Here is a 15,990-nt window from a genome sequence, read left to right as displayed (position 1 = left end):
GGGCAACTGACAGTGGCACTGTCCCTGGGTCATGTGATCACTTTCTGTGACCTTCTGACAAGCAAAATCAATGGGGGAAAGCCAGATTTACTTAACAATGGTGTTTGTAACTTAACAACTGCAGTAGTTCACTTAACAACTGTGGCAAGAAAGGCCATAAAATACAGCAAGTCACTTAACAACTGTCTCGCTTAGCAACAGAAATTTTGGGCATAATTGGGATCTTAAGTTGAGGACTACCTGTATTAAATGACAAATAAAGAGTTAAATGGGTCTGCTAAAGAGATTATAAACACCTTTCTTAGGAGTGTAGGTTCAAAATACAATTGGAGATGTGGAAATGTAGTGTACCAAGGAAAAGAGTCAGATTATTTCTCCTTTTGTTAATAATCTACTAATTTTAGATTTTTACCTTATTTAAGGATTTTTTTTCTCTTTTTGCTGTATTGCAGGGGTGTAAACTCAATTTCATTGAGGGCCACATCAGGATTGGGTTTGACCTTGGACAGCCGGGGGTGGGTGGGTGGGGCGTGGCCATGGTGGGTGTGGGCATGATGTAAAAAAGATGTGGAGACTCTAGAAAGAGTGCAGAGAAGAGCAACAAAGATGATTAGGGGACTGGAGGCTAAAACATATGAAGAACGGTTGCAGGAACTGGGTATGTTTAGCTTAAGAGAAAGAAGGACTAGGGGAGACATGATAGCATTGTTCCAATATCTCAGGGGTTGCCACAAAGAAGAGGGAGTCAAACTATTCTCCAAGGCACCTGAGGGTAGAACAAGAAGCAATGGGTGGAAACTAATCAAGGAGAGAAGCAACTTAGAACTGAGGAGAAATTTCCTGACAGTTAGAAGAATTAATCAGTGGAACAGCTTGCCTCCAGAAGTTGTGAATGCCCCAACACTGGAAGTCTTTAAGAAGATGTTGGATAGCTATTTGTCTGAAACGGTATAGGGTTTCCTGCCTAGGCAGGGGGTTGGACTAGAAGACCTCCAAGGTCCCTTCCAACTCTACTATTGTATTGTATTGTATTATTGTATGACACAGGACCGCACTTCCGCAGCAGGAGTGAAATTCAGCAGGTTCTGAGAGGTTTTGGAAAACTGGTAGCAAAGCTTTTGAGTAGTTAGGGTTAGATTCTGCAGTATCCTTCCCCTGCCATGCCCACCAAGCCACAGAACCGGTAGTAAAAAAATATGAATTTCATCACTGCTCCGCAGACATGATTTTATAAACTTATAAAAATAGGGAGGTGTACATTTCTGTGATTTTGTTTTTTTAAATGCTTACTTGATCTACTTGATCACCTTATGAGAGAGACACCAGATCAAGTAATATGATTCCATAGGAAGACTAGAATTATAAATTATTGACATTGGCTAGTAGCAAAATCCTGCAAGGCTGAAAGGTAAAATATTTTACTTTTCCTCCCTTTTATAACCTTCTGAGTCCAGGACGGGTTCCTGGAGCACTCCGGAGGCCTCGTTTTGAGCCTGCAAAACCTCCTGGACAACTCCGGAGGCCAAAAGCGGTTGTGACAGGGGAGGGGGCGCCCCACCCACGCCACATTTTTGCTAGCACCGTGGGCCGGACCTTTGCTATTTCCAGACTGGCCCTGTGGGCCAGATCTAAGCACCCAGTGGGCCAGATCCGGCCCGCGGGCCTTGAGTTTGACCCCCTTTGTTTTATTACAACTTGACCTCCTTCAACAGCATTTAAACTTAAGTTTTTAATGACAAAATACACATTTACACATCAATGCCCAACATATCTGCCCGCAAAGGCAACATTTTGAATTTGCCTGCGCTTTTTGCTTTTTTTTAAAATGCTGACTGATCTGTGACATGCCACACTTATTTATAATTTAGATTCTGTGATTATGATGGATATTTTTGTTTGCGTGGGATTTAGCCTTCTAAACCTTTTCATCTTTCGTGGGAGTGAAGCAAAATGGGAGGAAGTTTCAGACAAAGGCATTCAAGCCTTAGGAAAAGGACCGGAGGGAGACTGGATTTTTCAAACATAAAATTCTTCCTGTTTTTTTGTCTCGCATAAAAAGACACGAAAAAAGCTCCCTTCATCGCTGATTACATTACAATATTTATTTGTCTTAAGTACAAAAGAAATGCTCGTCTGAAGTCTTTAACAACAATCTCTAACCATTATTTTTGCTCAATCTCATAATACTCATTTTCAATATTTCTCTCCCATTAAGACACTCGGTTAAATTATTCATCTCCACGGACGGATCTGCAGCTAAACAAGACTACAAGAAAGCATATATTTTGCCGTGAAATAGCTTTGCAGAAATACACATTTCACAGTGTCCGTTTAAATCAATTCTCTTTGGTCTGATGCTCTACAGCACCAGGTCAAAAAAAGTCAAGTTGTCAAACCATACAATTGAAACCCCATCTATATGCAAGATGTGCATAGTGTATCTGTCTACCCTTTCCCCCAACCTCATCCACAAATTTAAATCCTATATGAATTAAAGCACCTGGTGGCTGTAAGCTGTAGCTCATGAAATCTTAGGCCTTTTAATGAAATTGGTTACTTGAAAAAGGTGCTACGAGACTCCTGATTTTTTTATGTTAATCACAGATTAACAAAGTTGTTTTCTCACAATCCCTTAAACACAATTCCTACCCACGGGTGGGCTAGATGGAGCTAGAGAATTTTGTATATCAGTGTTTCCTCAAACTTGTCAAATTAAAGATGTGTGGAATTCAAGTCCCAGAATTTCTCAGCCAGCTTGGCTAGCTAGTAGGAATTCTGGAAATTGAAGTCTTGCACATCTAAAATTTGTCAAGGCGGAAAAACACTAAGGTAAAGGTTTCCCTCGCACATATGCGCTAGTCATTCCCGATTCTAGCGGGAGGTACTCATCTCCTTTTCAAAGCCGAAGAGCCAGTGCTGTCCGAAGACGTCCCCGTGGTCATGTGGCTGGCATGACTAAACGCCGAAGGGGCACAGAACACTGTTGCCTTCCCACGAAAGGTGGTTCTTATTTTTCTACTTGCATTTTATGTATTTTCAGTCTGCGAGGTTGGCAGAAGCTGGGACAAGTAACGGGAGCTCACTCCGTTACGCAGCACTAGGGATTCAAACCACCAAATTGCCGACCTTTCTGATAGGCAAGCTCAGCGTCTGACCTACTGAGCCAACGTGTCCCACATGAAAAACACTTTTGTAGACCAAATCTGGAGAACAATTCCTTTTCTACTTGAAATACAGATACGTTGGATTAATTGCTTTTGTATTACCAAGTATAATGTTAAGGCAAATAAGTGAACCAAAAGACCTACCCCAGGCCTTGCTCAATGCTTCTGACACTCATGCTATGCTACAATTTTCTTAAACCAAAGGGATCAATACTGTAACTGGCTAAATTCACAACACCTACAAAAGTATGATTCTGCAATCTCATTTGTTTGTCCCATGTGCTCCTCATCAACCACTATGGCTTATAAAGCTTAAAGCTGAGTTTTCACAACAAACGACCTGTAGTTATGTTCCCTTTAGGATCTTTGCTATTTACAAAAGCTAAGTAGGGTCACCCTTGGTTAATACTTGGATGGGGAACACATGAAAATTGCAAGGCCGTTGACCAGGCTGGGAAGCTGTAAACACATCCAGTAGGAAAGCAATCACACACACACACACGGCCCTTTTTGCTAAAGCAAGTTGAGTGACATCAGCCACATCACATTTCAAGCTGAGTGAAAGCAGCTCCAAGGACAGCTCAGAATCCTCAGAAACTTATTCCGGAATGCTCACCTTTTGTGATATTGTAACTTTCTAAATCTAAAACAATCAATTTCCCCAATTAAAATGAATGAATTCACCAGACACAAGATAGGGTGGGAATAAATAAACAGTTACTAAAGGATATATAACTGAAGAGTCCTTGGTGCTCTCTGAGCTTCGTTGTTTTCTTCCAGATGTTCCTTGACCCAAACTACCGTAACAACCATCAGCGTTAGTGGGGTTTGCTCTCCGTTTATGGTCTAGTGCATGGGTGTCAAATTCAAGGCCTGGGGGGAGGGGGGGTGGATGTGGCCCACGGGCCGCCCTGGAAACAGCAAAGGCCCGGCCCGCAGAGCCTCTGCCAGAAAAAATGGAGATCACGCAGACGCCCTGAGCTCCGTTTTCACTGGCAGAGGGTTGCAGGAGGCCGTTGCGGCCGAAAATGGAGCTTGGGAGCCCATTTTCGCTGGCAGAGCACTTGGGCCACCACACGTGCCCCGACATGAGTGATATCAAGCTGGCCATGCCCACCTTGACCACACCCACCCGCCTGAGGTCAAACACCACCCTGATGCGGCCCTCAATGAAACGGAGACTATAAACTGAGAGCAAACCCCACTAGCACTGATGATGTTACCTAGTTGGGTAATGAAATATCTGCAAGAAAACAACCAAGCTCAGAAAGCACCAAGGACCCCTCACTTCAATCCTGAGCTACCAATATTCTTTCTTGGATATATAATATGTATATAACTTTAATCCTACTTTCTCAACTTAGGTTTACTTTTATTAGTATTACCACTTGGCATGCCATGCGCCAAATAAAATAAAACCACTTGGCTAGTCAACTTTGTTTTTGCTCTTCTACCTAGGAAAAAAAGTTTCCATTTGGAAAGTCTAGACATTTGGAATAATGGATAGAAATCCTGAAGTTCTCTGGCATACATCCTTCTACAGATTACAAAGAATACGAGACCTAGTCATACTTGATCTGAAGTTATTAGCAGATGGAAGGCCATTTCCTAACCCAACAGCTGCTAAAGACTGGTTGATGGTTTTGACAGATGGCTAGACCACAGGTTTAGCCATCACTTAAAACTTGCTCTGGGCAATGCTCCCTGTTTACCTATGCAAATTTAATCATTTTTTAAACTCCTTCTCCCTTAATTGGCTCTTGCTTAGCTGCAACTCACACCCAGAAAACTTCAACAGTTCAGAAGTAAGTACTGTATAGGTGGTACTGTATAGGTGGCACCTTGCTCAGTAGTAGTAACTGTGAAAGGGATCTTTCCTGACAGTTAGAACAATTAATCAGTGGAACAGCTTGCCTCCAGAAGTTGTGAATGCCCCAACACTGGAAGTCTTTAAGAAGATGTTGGCTAGCCATTTGTCTGAAACGGTATAGGGTTTCCTGCCTAGGCAGGGGGTTGGACTAGAAGACCTCCAAGGTCCCTTCCAACTCTACTATTGTATTGTATTGTATTGTAAGTACGGCTGCAGTCAGTCCCAGGAACAAACATGGAGTGCTGGTGTTGGGTAGGTTGCTTTCCGTTCGGCCCAGTTCTGTCAAACCAGTAGTGAACTTCAGGCCCCAAATTTTATTTATTTGGGGAGGCTCTGTGCTGTTGTGTTTTAGTGACTGTTTTTAGTCTGGTCTTGTTTTATTTTGTCTCCGTTTTTGAATCGCTTTAACTTTGTATGAGATTTTGTAAGCCACCCATTCTGTTGGAATGGGTGTTTATAATAATAAACGTAACTCGCTAAATTATGTTGGATAACTTCCATTGAAAAATCGCTTTCTTTTTGGCTTACGGGCACTCTATTAGCATGGGGAATTACGAACAAAACAATACTGGACCACACTGTGTAGAGTACACACTGTGTATCCCCCCCGCCCCATACTCAATTCCTATCACCTATGATCAGTGGGTTCTATTTGATATAATCAGGGGTGGGCTTCAAAATTTTTAGCAAGGGGTTCTCTGCCCAGTTGCTGGGTGGGCGTGGCAATGATGGGCGTGGCCTAGTCAGCCTCCTGCACCACAGCGGGGGTGGGGGGGCATTTTTGCCCTCCCTGGGCTCCAGAGGCTTTCCTCGAGTCACCGGGAGGGCGAAAACGGCCTCCCCAAACTTCCGGTAGGCCTGCTTTTCACTGTCCCGAGCCTCTGTGTGAGCCCTGCACTTACCTGCATCCAAAATGGGCTGCGTGGGGACTCCTGGGAGGGGACGGGAGGGATGGGCGGGGCCAGCCAGGAGTGGGATTTGGGGGTTCTCCAAACTGCACAGAATCTCAGCTAGAGGTTCTACCAAACCCCCGCGTACCCCCAGCAGCCCACCCCCGGATATAATCCTGTTTGTTGTCCTTCAGTTTCTCCTTTTCCCCAGTAGATTAGCATTAATGGAAAATGGTTTAAGTGCTAACTTGTGTAGAATGAGATTGCATTGTAACAATAATTATTTTTCAGGAGAGTTTTGTTTGAATGCAGAGATGCTGCTTCCTGAACAGTCTTCCTCACTTAAAAAGAATGAAAGATCTCAGATAATTTAATCTAAGGCCCTACTGAAGTGTAGGAATTCAAATCAAACAACCCAGCTTCTATAAGAACACACTCAACATACCCAGCTCCTGTTTGGAGTTAATTGTTCCACTGTTACATTATTCTTATTTTTAGAAAGGTGTGGTTTTTTTTAAATCAATTGGAACCTGCTTCCTGTTAACTTTAGTCCCTCATTCTGGGTCCTGCAGCCTAAAATGAGGGAAGACATCTTGATCGTCAGTAGGCCAAATCAAAAAAGAGACAATTCAGGGAATCCAGGAATCTACTTGTGATAGTTTATAAGAACAGAATTCTGAAAGCCTGTTCAAGTTCTTCTCTGTCCCATCCTATGTTATTTTGAGTTTCTATCTTCTGCTCCCTTTGATCCCTGGACTGTGTTACCTTTTCTCCAAATCTCTCCTTAACAGTTCTTTCATATCTTCCTCAAGGCCAGTTCTAAATCTCTCAATATTGATCTTTTCAAATTTTCATCTTCTCTTCCACCAGTCATTTTTTCTCAAGCCTGACAGGGTAATAGAATTGGAAGAGACCTTGGAGGTCTTCTAGTCCAACCTCCTGCTCACACACAGGACCCATTATACCATTTCTGACATGGTTGTCCAGATCCTTCTTAAAAGCCTCCAGTGATGGAACTTTCACAATTTCTGAAGGCAACTACCTAGTTCCACTTGTTGATTGTTCTCCCTGTCAGAAAATTTCTCCTTAGTTCTAGGTTGCTTCGTTCCTTGGTTAACTTCCATCCCTTGCTTCTTATTTTGCCTTCAGGTGCTTTGGAGAATAGATTGACCTTCTCCTCTCTGTGGCAACCCCTCAAATATTGGAATACTGTTATCACGTCAGCCCTGGTCCTTCTTTTCATTCAACTAAACATACCCAATTACTCAACTGTTCTTCATGTTTTAGTTTCCAGTCCCCTAATTATCTTTGTTGCTCTTCTCTGCACTCTTTCTAGAATCTCAACATCTTTTTTATAGCCTGGTGACCCGAGATGGGTGCAGTCTTCCAAGTGTGGTCTTACCAAGGCATTATAAAGTGATATTAACTCTTCACATGATCTTGTCCCATTCTGTATTATTTTGAGTTTCTTTCTTATGCTCCCTTTGATTTGTGGCCTGTGTTATACCTCCTCCAAATCTCTCATTAACAGTTCTTTCATGTCTTCCTCAAGGTCAGTTCTAAATCGCTCAACACTGACCTTTTCACATTCTTCAGCTATGGCATCTTCTCCTCCTTCAGTCGTTTTTTTTCTCAAGGCTAACCCTACCCAACTCTTTTCATCTCTCTTCATAGGGCTTACTGTAGTTCCCAGTCACCAATGACGTTCATTTTCCTTCTCAGAACATCTCATGTTTTTCTGAATCCTCTTCAGAAATCATCCTCAGAACTGGATGTGGGACTTGAGGTAAGGCTTGACCAAAACAGAATAAATCTTGCAATTTAGAATAAAATAACAGAGTTGGGAACGGCCTTGGAGGTCTTCTAGTACAACCCCCTGCCTAGGCAGGAAACCCTACACCACTTCAGACAAATAGTTATCCAACATCTTCTTAAAAACTTCCAGTGTTGGAGCATTCACAACTTCTGGAGGCAAGTTGTTCCACTGATTAATTGCTCTGTCAGGAAATTCCTCCTTAGTTCAAAGTTGCTTCTCTCCTTGATTAGTTTCCATCCATTGCTTCTTGTTCTACCCTCAGGTGCCTTGGAGATTAGTTTGACTCCCTCTTCTTTGTGGCAACCCCTGAGAGATTGGAAGACTGCTATCATTCTCCCCTAGTCCTTCTTTCTATTAAACTAGATATACCCAGTTCCTGCAACCGTTCTTCCTATGTTTTAGTCTCCAGTCCCCTAATCATCTTTGTTGCTCTTCTCTGCACTCTTTCTAGAGTCTTCACATCTTTTTTATATAATGGCAACCAAAACTGGATGCCGTATTCCAAGTGTAGCCTTACCAAGGCATTATAAAGTGATATTAACACTTCACATGATCTTGATTCTATCCCTCTGTTGATGCAGCCTAGAACTGTGTTGGCTTTTTTGGCAGCTGCTGCACACTGCTGGCTCATATTTAAATTGTTGTCCACTAGGACTCCAAGATCCCTCTCAGAGTTACTATTTAGAAAGGGTGCTTCTGCTGATACAGCCAAAAATACATTTGCCCTTTTTGAAGCACAATATCCTTCCAGCTCGCATAGACCTTGCTATCGACCAGTGTTCCAATTTTTTGTTTTCATTGATAGTAATCCCAAGCCAGGTTCCACTTGCAGCTCATCTACTTCTCTTCATCCTTCTCAGCTTGTCCCCTATTTACATGCAAATGTTTTTCACATGAGCAGCTGCTAAGGAGCTAAAAGGATTTTAAATTGTATTTACAATGCACTACTGAACATTAAAGGAGCCAATATTTTTAGTTAATGGGCCTGCATTGACTTCATTTAATTCCAATTCAGATCTCGAAACAGGGATCTGCAAAGTTTATATATGAGACCAATATTACATCCTCAGATATTTTCCTTAATTTTCTTTCTTTTGGGCTGGCTGGGGGATTTGGGGGAGTGGAAGTCTACATGCCTTAAACTTGTCATGTTTGAGAAATTCTGGAGACTGCATGTTATCATTTTCCGTTTAGGAGGCTGGGAAGATATGGATATTTGGGAAGATATTGATAAATTACTATTAATTTAAAAAGTATAAGTAGCCCTTGATTTACAACCACAATTGAGGCCAAAATTTGCTGCTAAGCAAGAGAGCTAAGCGAATTTTGCCCCATGTTATGACCTTCCTTGCCACAGTTGTTAAATGAATCATTGCAGTTGTTAAGTTAGTAACCCGGTTGTTAAGTGAGTCTGGCTTCTCCATTGACTTCACATGTCAGAAGGTCGCAAAAGGTGATCCACATGACCCCAGGACACTGCAACCGTCATAAATATGAGTCAGTTGCCAAGCTCCTGAATTTTAATCACATGACAATGGGGATGCTGCACTGGTCATAAGTGTGAGAAAATGTATAAGGTCATTCAGTGCCGTTGTAACTTTGAATGGTCACTAAACGGACTGTTGTAAATTGAGGACTACCCGTACACTGAATTATTCCAGTCTCAAATTCTGATACTATAAGATAGAAAAAAAGATACACTCCTTTGAGATGGGTGCAAATCCTGGCGTTTTCATGAAAAGCAGAATAATAATATAAAAGTGAATGTGCTTTTTTCCACTACAAATCCATAAAGATTCTCAGTCATCCAGGTCACGGTTGTCCCAAAAATGCTTTTTCAGGAGGCAACTGGACTTTCTTCTTTTTTCTTTGAAGACGTTTCTCTTCTCATCCAAGAAGCTTCTTCCGCTCCTTCCATTCTCTGCTATCCTATCAGAGTTGAAGAAGCTTCTTGGATGAGAAGCAAAATGTCTTCAAAGAAAAAACAAGGAAGTCCAGTTGCCTCCTGAAAAAGCAACTTTGGGAGTTCTTCCATTACATTTTTTTTTCAACTTTGCACTCTTCTTTATAGTCCTGAGTTTTCTTAACCATCTCCCAGATATTAATCAGTTCAACTCTGCTCAGTCTTATTTATTAACCAAATCAAATCATTATTATTTAGCCTTTTGGAGATTAATCAAGGTCTACAAGGGTACAAAATGAATAAAGAACTTTCATTAGTTTTTTTCTGTTAAATTCCCACTAAAAAAAAGCAACAAAAAACAGGTCATTTCAAAAGTAATTAGTATATTCATATACTAGTTGGATACCCCTGCTTTGCAATGAAACTATGTGATCGGGCAATGCAGGAGAAATCCGATTCACTCTGGTTTAATCCGTTGGCTCAGTGGTGGTTGGTAATTGAAACACATAAGGGAATATCGCTCCCGCCACCTTGAGTCCAGAAGCAGTTCCATAGGTGGAAAACAGAGACATTGTGGTGAGGTACCGACATTTAGTACTGTAAGGAGCCCCTGAGTGAAGGAATGGAACGTCTGAGGTAACGGAATGTGAGGCAACTGGCAGTTGGAACAGAGTTCTTTTCAGATGGGGAGGGGAAGTAGAACTCCTTAGCATCACAGTGTGTTAATTACTGTATAAGAAATACTAATGATCTGATGATCATTTCAAAAAATCCTTTCTTAGCAAGCACCTAAAAGCCAAGAACATACATGCCAAATTTCAAGTTTGTAGGCTTTTCAGTTCTGGAGATTTCGTGATGAGTGAATGGTATTTGGCTTTTATATGTAGAGATATGCAGGCTTTTTTTATTGTCTTCTAGCACTACATTACATAAAAATGGAAGCAGTCAGATTTAGAAATTATTTCAACCAACAAAGCATTCTGCGTCTGGAAATAAAAAGGGATGAAAAATAAGCTGCCCAAAAATTGACGGAGATTGTATATTAAAATGAGATACCTGTGTGTTTATGAACTTAATAGATGGAAACATATTGGGCTGTTTTCAAGGTATGGTCAAAAAAGTTAGGATAGCAATATGACTATGGTGCATCTTTCTCCTGTCCTGGCCACTTTTTATAGAGGCACGATTGAGAGCGTTTTAACAAACTGCATCCCTGTTTCGTTTGGTGGCAGCAGTGCCTCAGATAGAAAGTCCATACAGAGAGTGGTGAGGACAGCCGAGAAGATTATAGGAAGCTTGCTTTCTGTCATTCAGGATGCTGTTTATAAGGGCTATGTGCTTAGAGCTTGAAGCATTGTTAGAGACCCCACACACCCACTTTATGGTCTGTTTCTGTTCCTCCCTTCTGGGAGGAGATTTCAAAGTATTTCTAGCAGGACTATCAGATTCTGCAACAGCTTTGTTCCCTATACAATCCATCTAGTAAACTCACAAGATTTGTTTTTTCTCGTCTTGTACATGAATATATCCGAACCAGACTGTGTCATATAATAGATGTGGGTATATGCATAATTTTGTATTTATTTATTTTGTCAAATTTATGTAGTCTATATTGGAGGTAGTGACCCTTTGAGAGCTGTATGTAATGAAATTTCATTTTAATGTATGCTGATTACGTTCAAATTGACAAATAGTCATTCCATTCCATTCCATTCTATTCTTACAACCGTTGCAATATCCCCATCATGGTTACGTGATCAAAATTTAGACCCTTCTCAACAGGCATGCATTTCTACGGTTGCAGTGTCCTGGGGTCATGTGGTCCCTTTTTGTGACTTTCTGACAAGCAAAGCCAATGGGGAAGTCAGATTCACTTAACAGCCATGTTGCTAACGTAACAACTGCGGCAATTCATTTAACAACTGTCGTAAAACGGGACAAAACAACTCTTTCACTTAGCAATGAAATGTTGGAGTAAATTCTGATCCTATATCCAGGACTACTTCTATCTCTTTCACCTCTTATACTATCAACCCTTCAAGGTAGGGCAGATAAGAAATCATACCTTTAGTGCTAGCCCTACCTTTATTGTAAGGTTATAGTAGCCAGAGCCTTGCAGAGCCTGAAAATGTATCTATCTCCACTTGCCTTTATTTTCCAGAAGACTAAAGGAGAGTCTCTTCTGAGATGCTTTCCACATCCCTATTCCTTCTGTGGGCTGAGAAGATATCTCTTATCTGTCTACTCAGCTACAGCTCTTTGTCCTCCTGTCTCTCAGAGTGGGCTGCTACGGGTTCGCCCGAGTTCGGGAGAACCTGTAGCTAATGTTATGGCCAGTTCAGAGAATCTCCAAATCCCACCCCTGGCTGGCCATGCCCACCCCTCCCTTCCCCTTAGTCTCCACGCGGTACGTTTTGGATGCGAGGTAAGTGCAGGGCCTGCGCGGAGGCTCGGGGTGGGGGAAAAACAGGCCTCCCAGAAGTTCTAGAAGGCCAGAAACAGACTCGTTTCTGGTCTCCAGAGGGCCTCCGGAGCCGGAGGGAAGCGGTTTTTACCCTCCAGAGGCTGAAAGAAAGCCTCTGGAGCCTGTACAGAGTGAAAAATGCCTCCGATTGTGGTGCAGGAGGCTGACTAGGCCACACCCACCATGGCTACGCCCACCTAGCAACTGGGCAGAGAACCCGTTGCTGAAATTTTTGAAGCCCACCCCTGTCTCAAGGATATACCCACAGGCCATTATATGTACATGGAAGATCTTGAGAAATATGATCGTTACAGACCGGATGGAATCAATTGGAGTAAGGCCGTCCCTTTTGCAACCTTATAGATAATATCCAAATCTTTACACTGGGCCCATAGTGGCCAATTCACCCACCACTATATTCCTACCGCGATAGATTCCACTTATCCTACAATGGACGGTTCTACTTAGTACAGCAGCAATCTGACTGCTGGATTCTGTGTCAATTACAGCTTCCAAATGAACTTCGAAAGTAGGCCCACAGAGAACACAGGCAGTCCTCGACTTACAACGGTTCATTTAATGGCCTTTTGAAGTTACAGCAGCACTGGAAAAAATGGCCTATGATGGTTTTTCACATTTTCAACCTTAGCAGCATCCCCATGGTCACATGATCAAAATTCAGATGCTTAGCAACTGGTTCAGATTTATGACGGTTGCAGTGTCCCGGAGTCACCTGATTACCTTTAGTAACCTCCTGGCAAGCAAAGTCAATGAAGAAGCTTAACAACCCGTGTTACTAACTTAACAACTGCAATGATTCACTTAACAACCGTGGCAAGGAAGATCGTAAAAGGGTCCAGCATTCACTTAACAAATGTCTCACTTAGCGACAGAAATGTTGGGCTCAACTGTGGTCGTAAGTCAATAACTACCTGTAAATGGCAGCAATCAATGGCATGAATTGCCAAGCTTCCTATCCCAACTGCAGTCACAGATGGTAACCGGCTGAAGCTTCCCGCCTACTCTTCCCTACTCTTATACATACACAGAATGTAAAAACTAGTTTTTTAAAGGGACTTAAATAGGAGCCAGAGGTGTGTTGCAGTCACCAAAAGAACTAATGCAAGTCCAAGGCTGAATTAGCAGAGGGAAAGAATCAAGATCACATGAAGTGTTTGAATCACTTTATAATGCCCTGGTAACAACCAGGGGTAGGTTCCAGTTTCTTTTACTGCCGGTTTGCTCAGGGGCGCACTTCAGGCGTGCGCTTGATGCGCTAAAGTAATAAAAATTACTTTGCGCATGCGCAGAAGCAAAAAACGAGATGGTGGTGTCTACGGCACCGTCGATAGAACCGGTTCGGGCGCACATCCGGCTGAGTTACTACCTACTCAGCTGAACCGGTCCAAACCAGTAGGAACCCACCTCTGGTAACAACACGTGGAATATTGCATCCAATTTTAATTGCCACAATATAAAGCAAAGATGTTGAGGCTTTGGAAAGAGTCAAGAGAAGAGAAACTCCAAGGTCCCTTCCAACTCTAATTCTTAATTCTGATTAGGAGACTGAAGGCTAAATCTTATGAAGAACGGTTGCATAGGTGTAGTTTAGTGAAAACACTGACAGCAGTGTTTTAATATCTAAGAACAGGGGGATTGGAGGTGAGAGATCAAGCAATTAGTCAAAGTAACTGAAAACAGCAAAAGAAACAATGAATGGAAACCAATCAAAGTAGAGAACAAACCTAGAACTAAAGAGAAAATTCCTGACAGTGAGAACGGAATAACTTGCCTCCAGAAGTTGTGGGTGCTCCATCCATCACTGGAGGTTTTTAAGAAGAGATTGGACAATTATTTACTGTATCTGAAATGGTATAGGTTTTCCTCCCTAAGCAGGGGTTTGGACTAGAAGACCTCCAAGGTCCCTTCCAGCTCTATTATTCTGATACCAATTTTGTAAGAGAGGAATTGAATTCGGGAGAGAACAATTAGACCTGGGTTGTACCAAAAGAAAACATAAAAGTTTATTTCTCTCAGTATCACACCATTTGCAGTCTTTAATCGGTTCTTCGTTCTCCCTAGCCTTCCTTTTGATTTGAGATTTCTAATTCGTTCCCTCCAAGCTTTCGGGATCAACGGGACTGCAAAATCCCCAAACCCACTAATAGAATAATTCAGTTCCCACAAAATAGGACCACTCCTGATGGGATTATTCAACATCCCTTTCTCTGCAATTTAACAATACTTATTCTCCTCCCTCTCTCTCTCTCTCTTTCCACTTAAAAGAAAAAAATAAACTTGCTTTAAAATTTTGCTCCCCGAGATTTTTTGATCTCAGAGGAGACATTCTTATTTCAACATACCTGCCTGGGCCATCTCCTCCAGTTCTGCACACTTTCTTAAGAAAGTATAATAGGACTTCATTTCTCCTTCCGTTATTCGGACGAGGGAAAAAGGAGGGCTCTGGCGAACGTATTTTCTGCATTGCTCGCACCGGGAATCCATTGAAAGTCCCAAGGAAGTGTAAATCCTACACCTCTTATTATGCTGCTTCTCCCACCGCTGGCTTTTACTCATGTCAGCTCTCTGTTCTTGCAGGTGATTTATCTGGCTTAAGTTCATTGAAGGTCATTCTACTTTGCAGAAATCTCCCAGTGCTATTGGTCCAGATCATTATAGGTTTATTGACTGCATTTCTTTCCTCCCATCTGCTTTTAATACCAATATGGGGTGTTTCTCCCCCCCTTCTCCCCTTTACTTCACTGAGTTTGCGGTACAGTACTGCACAGAATGCACTTTTTAAAAAATGCTAATCGCAACCAAAGGGACGACAAATTATTATGTTTCTTTTTCCTGCACAAAACAGCATGCCTTTCTGTAATGCAATTCCGGCTGGGATTATCTTTGGCCAAGGAAGGACGCTCACAAATTTGTTCATTTTCTTGTGAGCGTTTAAAAGCTTTCCGCTTTCTGAAATAACCCAGAATAGCTGACGCATTTTCCACGCAGATTTGAATATTGCATTGTGGCCAAGCTACCTTGTAGAATTATGCAAAATAAAGAGGCGGGGTTATTCAAATCAAAGCAGGTTCTTCGATTGGTTGGTGTCACTAGAGGAGGAAGCAAGTTTAACTCTCTCACCCCACCCTTCATTTAATGCAAATAAAGGGTTGTTATTAGCACTAAAAAGGAGGTGATCTCCTCACGTGTAGCTGTAATGGTTTATGGGAATGACCTTGGAGGACGGCTGCAAGCTGAATAACCAGAAACTCAGCTCACAGAAGGAGAGGAGGAGTGGGAAGGGTTTTAGAAGGAATTCACTTTAGTTTTCTGGAGAGTAAAAGGAATGGAGGAGAATAACAGAGTTGGAAGGGACCTAGGAGGTCTTCTAGTCCAACCCCTGCTCAAGCAGGAAACCCTATACCCGGGATGGCGAACCTATGGCACGCGTGCCACAGGTGGCATGCGGAGCCATTTGTCAGGGCACGCGAGGCATTGCCCTGTCAGCTGGCCAGCTGAATCCAGCCTTTTTTTAAAGCCATTTTTTGCCCTCCCCAGGCTCCAGGGGCTTTAGAGGAGTCTGGGGAGGGTGAAAAGAGCCTCTCCCCCCACAGAGGCCCTCTGGAAGTCACTTCTGGTTTGCTCATAGGGTCGTTTTTTGCCCTCCGGAGGCTTAAGGGAAACCTTCTGAAGGTCCCTGAAGGCTCTGGAGGACTAAAAACGGCCCTCCGAGCAAACCGGAAGTCTGTTTGTGAACTTCCGGTTTGCCCATAGGGCCGATTTTTTGCACTCCGGAGGCTTCAGGGAAGCTTTTGAAGCCTCCGGGGGGGGGGTGTTTTCGCCCTCCCCAGGCTCCTATACAATCTCTGGAGCCTGGGGAGGG

General features: G+C 42.6%; 1 protein-coding gene across 6 annotated transcripts in view; it reads right to left on the bottom strand.

The window, feature by feature from the left end:
• The window catches only part of MCF2L2 (MCF.2 cell line derived transforming sequence-like 2), a 251,079-nt gene that overhangs the window by 216,416 nt on the left and 18,673 nt on the right, over positions 1–15,990 (bottom strand). For 3 of the 6 annotated variants that reach the window (XM_081955548.1, XM_081955552.1, XM_081955549.1), the window contains exon 1: positions 14,471–14,636. The exons of 2 other annotated variants lie outside the window; for them this stretch is intronic. In XM_081955548.1, coding sequence (XP_081811674.1) covers positions 14,471–14,612 — 142 coding nt within the window. In that variant the 5' untranslated portion in view covers positions 14,613–14,636. Of the gene's footprint in view, positions 1–8,502; positions 8,585–14,470; positions 14,637–15,990 lie in introns of those variants that run through there. One more of the 6 variants, XM_081955553.1, reaches the window with a different exon arrangement.

This window comes from Natrix helvetica (assembly GCF_964273705.1).
Source record: "Natrix helvetica genome assembly, chromosome: 5".
Taxonomy (NCBI): domain Eukaryota; kingdom Metazoa; phylum Chordata; class Lepidosauria; order Squamata; family Natricidae; genus Natrix; species Natrix helvetica.
The sequence above is the reverse complement of the archived record's forward strand: the minus strand, read 5'-3'. Positions and strand labels throughout refer to the sequence as shown.